This window comes from Urocitellus parryii, chromosome 7 (genome assembly GCF_045843805.1).
Source record: "Urocitellus parryii isolate mUroPar1 chromosome 7, mUroPar1.hap1, whole genome shotgun sequence".
In the NCBI taxonomy this organism is placed as follows: Eukaryota; Metazoa; Chordata; class Mammalia; order Rodentia; family Sciuridae; genus Urocitellus; species Urocitellus parryii.
The window spans coordinates 139,886,379-139,900,438 of record NC_135537.1 but is presented as its reverse complement, the minus strand read 5'-3'; the positions used below and the strand labels follow the sequence as shown (position 1 = coordinate 139,900,438).

Below are 14,060 nucleotides of genomic sequence, written 5' to 3'. Positions count from 1 at the left end.
AATTGAAGTGTAAGCTGGCCATGTTTGCAATAACATAACTATTAAATTTTACATAGGCAAAAAATACAAAGAAAAAATATTTTCATATTTACATTGCTCTGAGGAAAAAATTAGGGGGTGGGTTCCTGGGGATTGAACCCAGGGGCACTTTTCCACTGAGCTTATATCCCCAATCCTTTTTGATAAATTTTTAAAATTTTGAGACAGAGTCTTGCTAAGATGCTGAGGCTGTCTTCAAACTTGTATCCTTGTGCCTCAGCCTCCCCAGTTGCTGGGATTAACAGGAATGCACTACCATGCCCAGCAGCAAAATTGTTATTTTTATGTGCTGTTTTGCTTCTTCACAAAGACTTTAAATGCTGGATAGAAGACATTTTATTTATAAATTCCCAGAATCTTAGTATAATGTCTTAGACACAGTGAAAATTTATTGTGACCAGTAATGGTAAGTGAAATAAGCCAGGCACAAGGAGACAAAATTCTTTGTGTTTGTATTTATATAAGGTATCTACGGTAGTCAAACTCTTGGAATAAGGTATCTACAGTAGTCAAACTCTTAGAAAGTAGAATGGGGGTTGCCAGGGACTGAGGAGAGAAGGAAAAGAAAAATTGTTCAGTGGGCACAGTGCTTCAGTTTTGCAAGTTATAGGACTCTTTTGTACAACAATGTGAATATAGTTGCATTATTCTGTTTTCTTTTGCTATTTCAAACTACTTGAAACCAGATATGGAAAAAGTTTATTGAGCTTACATCTTTGGAGGCTAAAGGTCTAAGGTTGGCTGACCCCCATCAGTTTGGCTTCTGGTGAGAGCCCCCTTAGCTGAGTTTTATAAATGGCAGAAAAATCAAAAGGGAACCAGCCATATGTAGTCAGTTACTTGATAGCAGATGGCCCTGCTTTATTTCAACTATCAAGACTTAATTGGGACCAGGCACAGTGGTGCACACCTGTAATCCCAGCAGCTCAGGAGGCTGAGGCAGAAGGATCACAAGTTCAAAGCCAGCCTCAGCAACAGTGAGGGCTAAGCAACTCAGTGAGACCCTGTCTCTAAATAAAACACAAAATAGGGTTGGGGATGTGGCTTAGTGGTCGAGTACCTGAGTTCAATCCCTGGTATCCCCCTGCAAAAAAAGACCTAATTGGGGTTCCATGAGAACTACATTAATCTCTTCCAAGGGCAGTGACCCCAGTGACCTAGTTATCTTCCTCTAGACCCCACCTCTGTTGGGTTTTGTGTTTTTTTTGGTGTACCTGGGATTGAACCCAGGACCTTGTACATGTTAGGCAGGTGGTCTACCACTGAGGTATATCCCCAGCCCCTTATTTTATTTTACAACAGGGTCTCACTAAGTTGCTGAAGCTGGCCTCAAACTTGGTGAACCTCCTGCTGCAGCCTCCTGAGTAGATGGAATTAAATGGGTGCACCACTACACCCAATTTAGATATCACTTCTTAAAGATTCAATCACTTCTCACATTGTCACATTAGGAACAAAGTAAGTTTCCAGTGCATGAAACCTTTTGGGACGAACCAAATCCAAAGCATGGCAGTAGCTAACATTATTGTAATGCATGCTTAAATATGATGGATGCCCATAAATTTTATGCTATGTGCTCGTTAACACAATAATACCAAAACAATAACCCTTTAATAGTCCCTATAGCCCTGTGTGATCTTGTTTTGCCCATATCTCTCAACCTCAGAGTACCATTTTTTCCTTTGTCCTCTACTATGAGCCACAGTAGCCTTCTCTCCATTCCTCAAACTTGCCAAGTTTTTTTTTGTGTGTGTGTTTTTGACCCCTTTGATTGAATGTTCTCTCTGACTTTAGTCTGGCTGGCTCTGTCTTGTTTTTCAGATCTTGGCTTACTTAATATTACCTTCTCAGAAAGGCTTTTCCTGACCACCTAATCTCTAGTTGCCACTGGTTGCTAGCTGTCACATCACTCTTTAAAATTTTTCTGAAAATCTTATTATCTGATATTTTTCATACACATATGTATGAAAAATATAGATATATTTATGAATTTAAGGTATGTGAGAGCAGAGACTTACTTTGTTTTCTTCAACACTGTGTCCCCATGCACCTAGAATGATGCCTGACGTGTGATCAGTGCTCAGTAAATATTTACTTAAAGAAAATTGAGGGGCTGTGGTTGTGGCTCAGTGGTAGAGTGCTCACCTAGCACGTGCAAGGCACTGGGTTCCATCCTTGGCACCACATACAAATAACTAAATAAAATAAAGGTGTTGTGTCCAACTACAACTAAAGAAAATATTTAAAAAAAAAAGAAAGAAAATTGAACTTTGTAGTCTTGAATTATCATTTCTAGAGAAAGACTTTATTTCCCCAGGGATCTAAATTTGTACTTAAAAAATTCCTTCTTGGATATTTCTATCTAAGTGTTCTGCAAATACCTCAAACTCAACATGCCCCAAACAAAAATAGTTATTCCCCGTCTCCTCTCAGTTACTCTTCCAAACCTTGCTTCTCTCTTTTTTTTGAGGGGAGTGGTGGTGAGGAGGAAGGGGTTGGAGGTTGGAGCCAGGGCCTTGCACATGCTGGGCAAGCACTCTACCACTGAACCACATTCCAAGCCCAACTTACTTTTCTTTGTTAATGGCATAATCATTAGTTTAACTAATCAGGTAGAATGTCGATTCCTTTCCTCTCTCAACTCCTATAACTTATGTCAACTCCTTTCCTCTCTCAACTCCTATAACTTATAACCATGTCAGTATTTCAACTTGATCCTTCCCTCCCTTACTACACAGTTATCACCACCACTTCATTTTAGGCCTAATTACTATTTATTTGGTCTACTGTTAAAACTGCCTAAGTGGATTTTTTGTTTCCCATCTCTCTCATATCCAGACTATACAACTTTCTATCCATCATGCTACTTCCCTATTGAAAACAACCAAAATCTGTCTGTCTCCCCCTCCCACTGCCCAGTGCTTTGGAAAGGCAAGGAAGCCTTTATTTCTAGTCTCTTAGACCCTGCTTGCTTTTCCAGCCTGACCTTTTACTATATCCCTACAGCCCTGTGCTCCTGCCCTAATACTGTGGCTTATCAGTCTCACAGATATTTATCAACATATGCCAGACCCTCCTATTCTGCACTTTTACAAGCCATTTCCTCCAACTGGAATTCTCCTGATCCTCTGCATCTTTTTTTTTTTTTTTTTTTTTTGGCTCATATGGTTTTACTCATCTTTCTTTAAGACCTAACTAAATTAAAAAGAAAGTCTCCTCCAAGTAACCTTTCTAGGTCTTCCCTCAACCCTAAAACTACTCGACTACTGGTATAGGCCCATAGTACCTCAATTACTATTTTTAAAAACTATATAAAGTAAAATAATATAATAATAATCATTTTAATAATTTTAAATGTACAATTATTATACACTTAATTACTAATTATATATTATTATATATTGTATCCACTGGCATTAATCATATTCACACTGTTTTATGACAGTTATCATGGCCCTCTATTCTCATGTTAATGTTATCTGTTTCTCTTGATGGTAAACAAAAATTTGGCCTCATTTTTAAGTACTTGATTAACATGGATAAACATGAATGGAATCGGATAATCTCCTTTAATTATTCTGAGATTTCATACCTGATATCACGTCAGCATTGGGTGATCCTGCTCAGGTAACTTTGGGAATGTGTTCAGTTTCCTTCTTTGTATTTCTTTTTCCAAATGGCATTTGTTGGAGTTCATAAAGTCCTGGATTTTTAAAAGTTTCTTTGCTCAAATTCTCCTTTACTAGTTTTGTTTTTTAAATATCTTTTTAGTTGTAGGTGGACACAATACCTTTATTTTTCATATGTGGTGCTGAGGATCAAACCTAGTGCCTAGCACACACTAGGCAGGCGCTTTACTGCTGAGCCACAACCCCAGTCCCTCCTTTACTAGTTTTTGATTCTTTACTTTTAACCTAGCTTTTTCCCCTTGGCTATATTTATTCTATGAATATGTCAGTGAAATCAGGCATATTTATTAGGTAAGATAGACACAGTTCAAAAGCAGGTGTGTCTCAAAGTGTTTAATGAAACCTCAATAGAAATGAGATTGAGAGTTTAGGCTCCAATATTGTTGCTATTTCATTTCTGACCAAGTTTTGTCAATTGTGCTATATCGTTTGCTCTTTTCTGCTCTCTAAGCCTTTGTTCTGTGATGAATTCCTTGTAGGCTGTGCTCTAGACTGTGACATTGACTTTTCTCTCCAAACGGGTTTCGGAATTATCTTTTTATCAAATGTTCTCTCCTGCCTTTTCCCTTATAATCAAACCAGCATGTATTTTTAAACATCTTAGAATCTGAGAGTTAGAAGCATCCTTTGTGTTCATCTAATGCTTACTTGCAGATAAATAAATAAAGACTCGTGTTAATGCCAAAGGGTTCTCAGCCAGTAAGTGGAAGAAGAATCTATGACTTAAGAGTACCTGTCCATGAAAGGGAAATTACTCTCCTTCTTCTGATCTGAAGGATCTTGTTATCATTGCCTGAAATGTGCTGGTAATAGAAAAATATGACCCTCAAAACCCACATTTGTACTATGCCCTATCAGAGGGGGAAGAATATCTGGGGATGATCTGGGGAAAAAGGAAGTCTGCCTTGCCAGGCACAGGTACAGAGGAGGATTTTGATGAGTAGTGGACATTGAATGAACCAAAATAGGCTCTCAAGGCATCTTTCAGGGATAGTGGAAGGAAGTGACTAAGGTCAGGGATTATTTCATATGCAAAAAAAAGGGCATTGGAGCCAGCATGTGGCACCTCTGTAATCCCAGTGGCTTGGGAGGCTGAGGCAGGAGGATGGCAAGTTCAAAGCCAGCCTCGGCAACAGCAAGGTGCAAAGCAACTCAGTGAGACCCTGTCTCTAAGTAAAATACAAAATAGGGCTGGGGATGTGGCTCAGTGGTTGAGTGCCCCTGAATTTAATCCCCAGTACCAAAAAAAGGGGGGGCATTGGAAACCATCTGATATTATAGCCACATTTCAGGAGCAAGTTCAGAGATCATAGTAAATTTATGGCCCTTTCCTTTTCCACTCTAGTCTTTATCCACCTAAAATAAAATGTGAGAAAATCAAGTGACAGGAATAATAAGGTAAAAGACTTTCTACAAAACGAGTATGTGGGCTTGTATAGGTATAAAGGTGGTGAAGATGATTGACCATGGGTGTTTATTTCCCTTTTAATTCCATCTCCCATTAAACACACTCTGAAAGGGTTCATTGTGTCTTATTTTTACCTGATTTATATAGCTGTACCATCCTAGTTACTTTCTTTTTTCTCTTGCCACCTTGATAAAGGGGAGTACAATTCAAATAGTAGGATACTTAATGATTCTTTGGCATGAATATTCTTCACAACTTTAAGATCATGTGCACCCTTCAGTGTCATTCTGGTATAAATCTTAACATCTTTGTACCTTACTTCTCACATCTGTAAAAATCACAAAATAGTAATACCTACCTCATTTAATTGTTGTAAAGATTAAATGTTAATACATGTCAAGCTTTTAGGGACAGGTCCAGCATAATTTTATAAGTTTGAAAAGAAGATCATGTGTGTAACACTCAAATGTAGAGCTGTTATCAATATTGTTATTAACTGATATAGTCATACTCTTCATAACTGTTCATCCTACTAGTTAAATATAGTTCCTTTATGTACATTCCTTTTCAATGTATAATCCAACTAACCTTCCTCCTTGACATCCTTTACAATTGAAGAAGCTTCTCCAATTTCAAGCAGCTTAATGAAAAGAAAATTTATATATGGCAAGAGAAGGGTGATTTAATTTCTTCAATCTTTTGGAGGGTAGAATTCCTTTCCTTCATTAGGTATGTTTGTTTTTTTCTTTATGTTACAGGTGGTATGCAAGATTACAATTACATATGGGCCAACTGTTTTGAGATTACATTAGAACTGTCTTGTTGCAAATACCCACCTGCTTCTCAGCTTCGACAGGAATGGGAGAACAATCGTGAGTCTCTGATCACATTGATTGAAAAGGTAATAGCTGACTGGAAGCCTGGGGTACAGAAATAATGGATTAAATAAGGGAGAAATTTGGTTACATATGAATGCCAATCTTTATTAGGTATCATTTATTGTATCTGTTTTATTAGGATTGGAGATAATTTTTAGAGATTATTAAATCATAATCTCATACAACACATTGTAGTTCTGTCCCCCACTCCTAGTTCTCTGCCACATGGTGCTCCCTTAGCCTGTCTTAGAACACTATTTCAAACTAGATTAACCAAATTTGTACTACTGGTAGGGGAAGGGCAGTTGGATTATAACTCAGTGAGCAAGTGTGTGCTTGGCATGCTTTGTAGCCTTGAGTTTGATCCCAAGCACCAAAAAGCCCTTCCAAAAACTCCATAAATTTATACAATTATACAGGTTATTACAATGTCATGTGTTCATATTTGCTGGAGAGCCTTTACCACTGTATGAATCATGGATATTAGATCAATTTAAATACTAGACTAGGGATATAGCTCAGTTGGTAGAGTGCTTACATTACATGCCATGGGTTCAATCTGACCCAGCACCACCACAAAAAAAAAAAAAAAAGCAGACAAGCTAATACAACTATTGGATATACCAGAAATTATACTTTGTTGAGAAAATTAGAAGCCTGACTTTGAAGAGAGGGAACTTCAAACGCACCTTAGTGCTTAGTGGAGTCCAGACATTTATGACTTTGGGATTTAATACTTTCTCATCTGTATTTTATTTCAAACGTATTGAAAAATATTTTGGAAAGATAAAAAGAGTAATCCTGACTTTTAGAAATTCTGGCATCAGGAAAAGAGGTGTTATATTCTCTTGCCTTCCAAATTGACTATGAACTTTGATTCTTATTTTTTAGGTCCACATTGGAATAAAAGGATTTGTTACAGATTCGGTAACAGGAGCTGAGTTAGAGAATGCAACCATATCAGTGGCTGGTATTAATCATAATATCACAACAGGCAGATTTGGTGATTTCCACAGATTACTTGTTCCTGGAACTTATAATCTTACAGTAGTTTCACCTGGGTAAGAATTTAAACTAGACTCTTAATTAAAATGTCAAGCCTCTAATTTATACAAAGACAGAAAGCTAGTCTTATACATGTTACTCACTGTATCTGGCTTTTATTTTTCCTTATTGTCTCATTTTTCTCCTTTTATATAAGAATACTATCATGGAGTGTTATGTCACATAGTGAAGCATAATGGTAAGATAGGGAGGAAAAAGAATTTTATAAGTTTGAAAAGAAGATCATGTGTGTAAAGCATTGCCTCAAGACTGACTAGATGAAAAAAAAAAGTAGAAGAAACTGGGGACTCTGAAAATGACATTTGAAGAATGTCATTAGCTTTCTAATATACCAGAGGAGTGGTATCCCACCTCCCTTGGACACCTTTCTGAAAATTCACTTTCATAAGGATTTAATTGATAACTTTTCATTTAATTTTGAAATTTACTGAGGAAAAGAGGTCAGGATGTCAGTTTGATAAAGCATGGCAAAAAATTAGATAATTGATGCCTTTGAGGAGTGTAGCAAGAGTTACAATGGAGTAATAAGCATATTCTTTCCCTTGAATGTGATTTTTTTTTTTTTTTGGTAAGCAGTTGAGTGTATAGTACCTGAAAAGGTTGATAAGAAAAATAATTCTTTAAAATCTTAAACTAAGATTCTCTATTAATCTAAGATTCTCTATGATATAACATGCTAAAGCTCTTAAATTTGCACATTTATCTGTATTTAGTTTTGAGTTTTGATAGACCTCTAAGTGCAAGAGTAGTCAGAAGTACTGTTTTTAGATTGTTAAAGTATCGTGTGTCTTAACTCCAAGCCATCTCCTTTTTCAAATATTTTTTTCAGATATATGCCGTTGACAATTAATGACATAATAGTGAAAGAAGGACCAGCTACAGAGGTGGATTTTGCCCTTCGGCCAACTGCTGTTGTTTCATTAATTCCCGACACGACTGAGACTATAGCAACTGCTAGTTCTGTTGCTCTACTTAATGTTCCTCGTGGAACATCATCTTCTCACGAACCAATTCAGCCCAAAGACTTTCACCACCACCATTTCCCTGATATGGAAATCTTCTTGAGAAGATTTGCCAATGAATATCCTAATATTACTCGTCTGTATTCATTAGGAAAATCAGTAGAGTCAAGAGAACTCTATGTGATGGAGATATCCGATAACCCAGGTGTCCATGAACCAGGTAACTGGTATGGTCTTTAATCATAATTTCAGTGCCTCTCAAAGTTTTTGGTTTATGTTGTCATGCTTTGACCAGAAAGGTCATTTAACAGCGTGAAGCATAATGGTAAGATAGGGAGGAAAAAGAATTTTATAAGTTTGAAAAGAAGATCATGTGTGTAAAAAGCATTGCTAGATACAAAAAGACTGACTAGATACAAAAAAGTAGAAGAAACTGGGGACTCTGAAAATGACTGCCACATGGTGCTCCCTTAGCCTGTCTTAGAACACAATTACAAACTACATTAACCAAATTTGTACTACTGTGGGGGGAGGGCAGTTGGATTATAACTCAGTGAGCAAGTGTGTGCTTGGCATGCACAAAGCCTTTGGAATTAAAAAACATAATCAAAAAAGAAAAAAGTATAGCCAGTATTTTGCCAGAAAAGAAGAAAATCCATTTGAGAGTCTATACTAGACACTGGATTTAATATGTACAGAGATTTAATTTCTTTTTCTAATAGTATTTTTTATATGCACATGTGTGTGTGTATGAACCTCATATGATTTAAATCTGCTCAGACATACATGTTAGTAAGGAAGATGTTTTGTAAGATGTAAAGATTTTTCTTTTGCCAAAAATACCTGTTAAATTTATTTATTTATTTATTTTGAGGCAGGGTCTCACTAAATAGCCTCAGCCTTCTGAGTTGCTGGGATTACAAGCTCACACCACCACACCTGATTTGGCTCAGGATTTTTATACATATTGGGTATAAAATAGAAAGTCTGTGATAACTGAAAAGGGAAAAAAATCTTCCATAAAATTGCTTTGTTTTCAGGTGAACCAGAATTTAAGTACATTGGAAACATGCATGGAAATGAAGTAGTTGGAAGAGAACTGCTATTGAACCTCATCGAATACCTTTGTAAGAACTTTGGAACAGACCCTGAAGTAACAGATTTGGTTCGAAGCACTAGAATTCACCTTATGCCATCCATGAACCCTGATGGGTATGAGAAATCTCAGGAAGGTAAAAAATACCTGAATATTAATGGTAATCTTTAGGTTATCACATAGCATGATTACTTTGAAATAGAAGAGAATTGAACTTATTTCCTTGTAATTTCTGCCTGTTTTTATTCTTGTAAGTGGTTTTACCTCTTATATTCTTTTTTTATTATATTTTTTTATTTGCCAGTGGATTTTTTACTTTATTTGTTTATTTATATGTAGTGCTAAGGATGGAACCTAGGGCCTCACACATGCCAGGCAAGCGCTCTACACTGAGCCACAACCCAGTCCCTTTAGCTCTTATATTCTTGTAAGATGGGCCAGACTGTTCATTATGTGATCAAATTTATGTTTAATAATATTTTTATTTCATTTTGGCAATGGTTCTTATGTGTTAAAAATAGTACAAGATCAAATTGTTGTATTTTAAACAGTAGTTCTTATTATTGAATTAATAACTTTATTTTTAAGTGAAAAATCAAACCAGATATACTTGAAGCTCTGTTATTGACCCTGTTCTGTTTCTTAGGCATATTCTTTTTATTATTTTGGGGTATTGGGGATTGAATCCAGGGGCTTACCACTAAGCTACATTCCCAGCCTTTTTTTATATTTCACTATGAGACAGGGTCTTGCTAATTTTCTTAGAGCCTTGCTAATTTGTAGAGTCTGGCCTTGGACTTGCAATCCTCTAGCATCAGCCTCCTGAGTTGCTGGGATTACAGGTATGTGCCTCGGTGTTGGGCTCCTTACACATATTCTAAATCTGCTAAATTATTGACTTCCCATTTGTGGAGCCCACCTTTCCTTCCTCTAGGCAGGTGCACCTTTCCTGGGGGCAGTATGGTAAGGTCTTGGAGAGGTTTACAGACACTGTCTTAGGCAGAACAGTAGTAGAGTGAGAATCTATCTTTTCCTAGCCCATGATTCTGTAGGGAAGTTTCATATTTTCTCTTTTCTCTCTGAAGGTTTGATAATTTTAGTCTATTATAAACTGACAATGGCATTTGAGATTCAAATGCAGGCTAGGCTGTTGAAGCTTATATATAGCTATACAACAGGCCTTCTTGGAATGGAAGTGACTGCAGGCAATGGAAGGTTGAGGGGAGGATTTACACAGAGAGGGTTGTTTGTTACACAGATAAATTCTCCCATGTAAAAGCCACCTCTGGTCACCTCTGGGCCAAGTGTCATATCTCTAATCTTGGGGTTATCAGAAAAGCTGTTGCATGCATTTGCTGTTTACTAATGTAGATAGATGTAAATTTCTTTTTTTAAAAGGACAGTTTTCAGAGCTTCTATGCAGTTTCTCTGAATAACTAACTTGAAATATGCCCTATAAATCTATTTGGATTTGGATATTTTACTCTCCTACAATTACTTCTAGGAAGTGATACTTGTGAGTAGAATTGGCCCCACACTATGAATATGCAGGCACATGACTATTAGCGCTGATCTGTCCACTGGGAGAATAAGCTGGTTGTTATTACTTAGATGCTGTCTTGAAAAAATAGGCTGGGATTAATCCTTACATATTATTCAGATTAACTCCCTAAGGAACTCATTCTTTATCAGCATCACAGATTCCTCCCACATGCCCTCTACCCGCTTTCTGAAAGGTGCAACTCTTTGCCATTCACATGTAATTTTTTTTTCTCATCTTAATGACAGAGTTCTCATTTCCTATTAAAATGGAATATGCGCTGTTAAGTGTAAATTGAACCTTTTTCTTCATCACATTAAATTTCCAACTGTGTACTAACTTTAAATTTGTATTATTTTAATGTAAGCTTATCAAAGTTTTCATTTGATCTGTTTCTTTACAATGTCTTAGTGAGCTGTATTAAAAGTACAATAGAGTCCCCCTCTGATCAGTAATACTCCCTCAACATTGTGATCATGTCATTATGTGTGGATTATTGACAGTTGAGCAATGCTTTTAACATAATTTGTGTAATTGGATTTTTTTTTCTTTCAAAGTATCACCAAAGGGCAGAAATGAAAGGATGGTAGTTTTACTGTTCTGTTCAAAACATCTGGAAGAGATATATCTTTTTTATGCTGTATTCTTAAAAAAAATCTATTTTAAACACAGTGGGATTGATAATAGTGATACCTGGTGTGTTCATAGTTACCTTTGAATTAAGATAGCTGAAGCAGTATGGGTTGGATTAAAATGTAAGTATCATGACTTAAATTTTATTCTTTTATCCCACAGGAGATTCAGGAAGTGGAATTGGCAGAAACAACAGCAACAACTTTGACCTGAACCGAAATTTCCCGGACCAATTTGTTCAGATCACAGATCCTACCCAACCAGAAACTATTGCTGTCATGAGCTGGATGAAGTCCTATCCATTTGTCCTGTCTGCAAACCTGCATGGAGGTATGGAAACTTTATAGTCCATTAATTAGTTCTTCTTGAGAGCATTTGAAAACCATGGTGAAATTTTATCTGTTTATAGTCTTAGGTTTTCTTAAAATGAATATTCTGTTACTGCTTCCATGGCAGATAGCAATAACGATATTTTCTCATTACTTTTTAGGCCAATTTCCTGACTTTTTCCCTGCCTTATTTTTCTCCTTCCTCCCCTTCTTCTTCCTTTTCCCTCTACAACCTTTTACTCTTCCACATTTCTCTTTTCCTTTCTCTTCTCTCCTCATCTCTCTGCTTTTTTCTTCCTCTTTCCATCCTCCCTCCTCTTCACCCCTACTCTCTTGTCATGATCCTCCCCCATCCTCTTTCTCTAGCAGTTCTTCAGATGTTTTATATTTATTTCTCACACTTGAAACTTGATAACATGCTTTGTCGTTCATAAACATCGAACACTAATAGATCCAAATGTTTAGTCTTATTTTCTTTCTAGAATTTCATAAACTCTTCAATGTAAGCTTACATTTTGACATTCTTTTATCTTTCACTTGCTATATATATATGTGTGTGTGTGTGTGTGTTTATGTGTGTGTATGTGTATATATATATATAGATATAGATAGATAGATAATGTATGTATGTATATATCATTAACTATGGCATAGTGACCTCGTTCTCATGTAGGAGGGTCCAAGCTTATGTACCTCCACATCATTCAGTCGGAATAGATCAGTTGAATAGAATGAGAGGCCAACATTGAAAATTATCATAAAGTTTAGCTACAATTGTGTGAATAAGGACAAAGGTATCAATACCTAAGAGAACTAAAAACATGTACACAAACTTGTACGTTAATGTTCATTGAGCATTATTTATAATAACTAAAAAGTAGAAACAACCCAAACAACCATTAACTGAGAAATGGATAAAATGTGATATAGTCACAAAGGATTATTATTTGGCATGAAAAGAAATCAAGTACTGATGCATGCAACAACATAGATGAAACTTTTTCTTTCTTTTTTTTTAGGATGTGAATGAAATTTTAAGCACTAGCTGATGCAAAACAGTAAAACATTTTGTATATATAACCTTGTTATCTATAACTCTTCTCAACCATGGTCTTCCAAACAAATCCATAATTCACACCAACATAACTTAGGCTGAAGTATACACAGGAATAACAATGTATTCTTTGGGAATTTAAATAAGAACTCAAGCTATCTAAATTTGGAATTCAGGTCTTTGGGAAGTGAGAAGCTTGTACTAAGCAACTGTGCTATATTTCTGCTGCATCAAGTTATTTTGTACAATTGTACCTAAACTATCCTTGGTTTATTCAGCAAAATGTATTGGGTAAAACCATGAAAGCGTGCCAGCCAGTTAGGGTTCAGTAGCATGATTTTTATTCTCTTGCTATGAAAGCTTTATCAGGGGGAAAAATTAAATCAAGGAAAACAAGTCAAGATGTGTGGGCCTCATGTCCTTTAAAAATAAAACAAAAGCAAGTACCCACTAATTGGCTCCAATGTTAGTAGGCTTAATGGACCCATATCTTAAAAATTTAACAATGGTTTTTAAGGTGGGAGGGGGGAAAACATCCACTACCCTTTTGCAGAATTTAAATAGAGGGCAGCAGACATTCTTTACACCCAAAAACTATAGCAGCAGTTTAAATGTGACCAAGATAAATGTAGAACAGAGATGTTCTAAATACAGCAGAGCTCAGCAAATCTATCACACTAAAATCATGATTCCATTGTGAAAGAAAATGAACAAAAACTAAATAGGAATATTGAGATTTTTCATTTGAAGGTAATCTTAGTGCTATTAAGTTCACTTAATAATTTAAATATGCTAATTTAAATACCCAATCCTATTTATCTAAACCCATTTCAAACAAACAAATGTCTATTCTCTCCATGAATCAGCCAGTGCCCATTCATGTCATGGTTTGGAAATGGGAGAATAGGTTCCTCTTATATTGCAAGTCAGCTGATGTTTCTTTACATTTAAACTTTAACAAAATAGTAATTAACAGTAATCTTCTTTACTGTTAACTCACAAGGAAACATTTTGAAAACTGCAATTTGTTAAAGTTTCTGAACTAAAATGTAGAAAAACTGAACTACATAAATATTGAAAAGTTTAAAATTCCTTAATTTTTATTACTGGTACCACCTACCACAACTTATAGGGCAATATACCAGTGTAATGAAAAGAAAAAGAAAAAGACAAAGCTACAACAGATGAGGGACCTCAGAAATGTACATCTATTTGAAACTACATTGCATTAATCAATAGCTGCACTTTTTGCAAACTGTGGCTATGAAAGTACTGAATAAGAAAGGTTTCCTATTTAAGCTGCAGTAACTTTTCTGACTATGGATCATCATTCCTTTGTGGCAGATTTTTACAGTTCCTCTAATGCA

At 36.0% G+C, this 14,060-nt stretch overlaps 1 protein-coding gene across 1 annotated transcript in view; it reads left to right on the top strand.

Annotated features, from left to right (window-relative positions):
* Cpd (carboxypeptidase D) overlaps positions 1–14,060 on the top strand; it is a 72,081-nt gene that overhangs the window by 24,714 nt on the left and 33,307 nt on the right. The window contains exons 3-7 of the mRNA XM_026388811.2: positions 5,895–6,037; positions 6,906–7,075; positions 7,909–8,261; positions 9,082–9,273; positions 11,473–11,640. Of these exons, the coding sequence (XP_026244596.2) occupies positions 5,895–6,037; positions 6,906–7,075; positions 7,909–8,261; positions 9,082–9,273; positions 11,473–11,640 (1,026 nt within the window). The remainder of the gene's footprint in view (positions 1–5,894; positions 6,038–6,905; positions 7,076–7,908; positions 8,262–9,081; positions 9,274–11,472; positions 11,641–14,060) is intronic.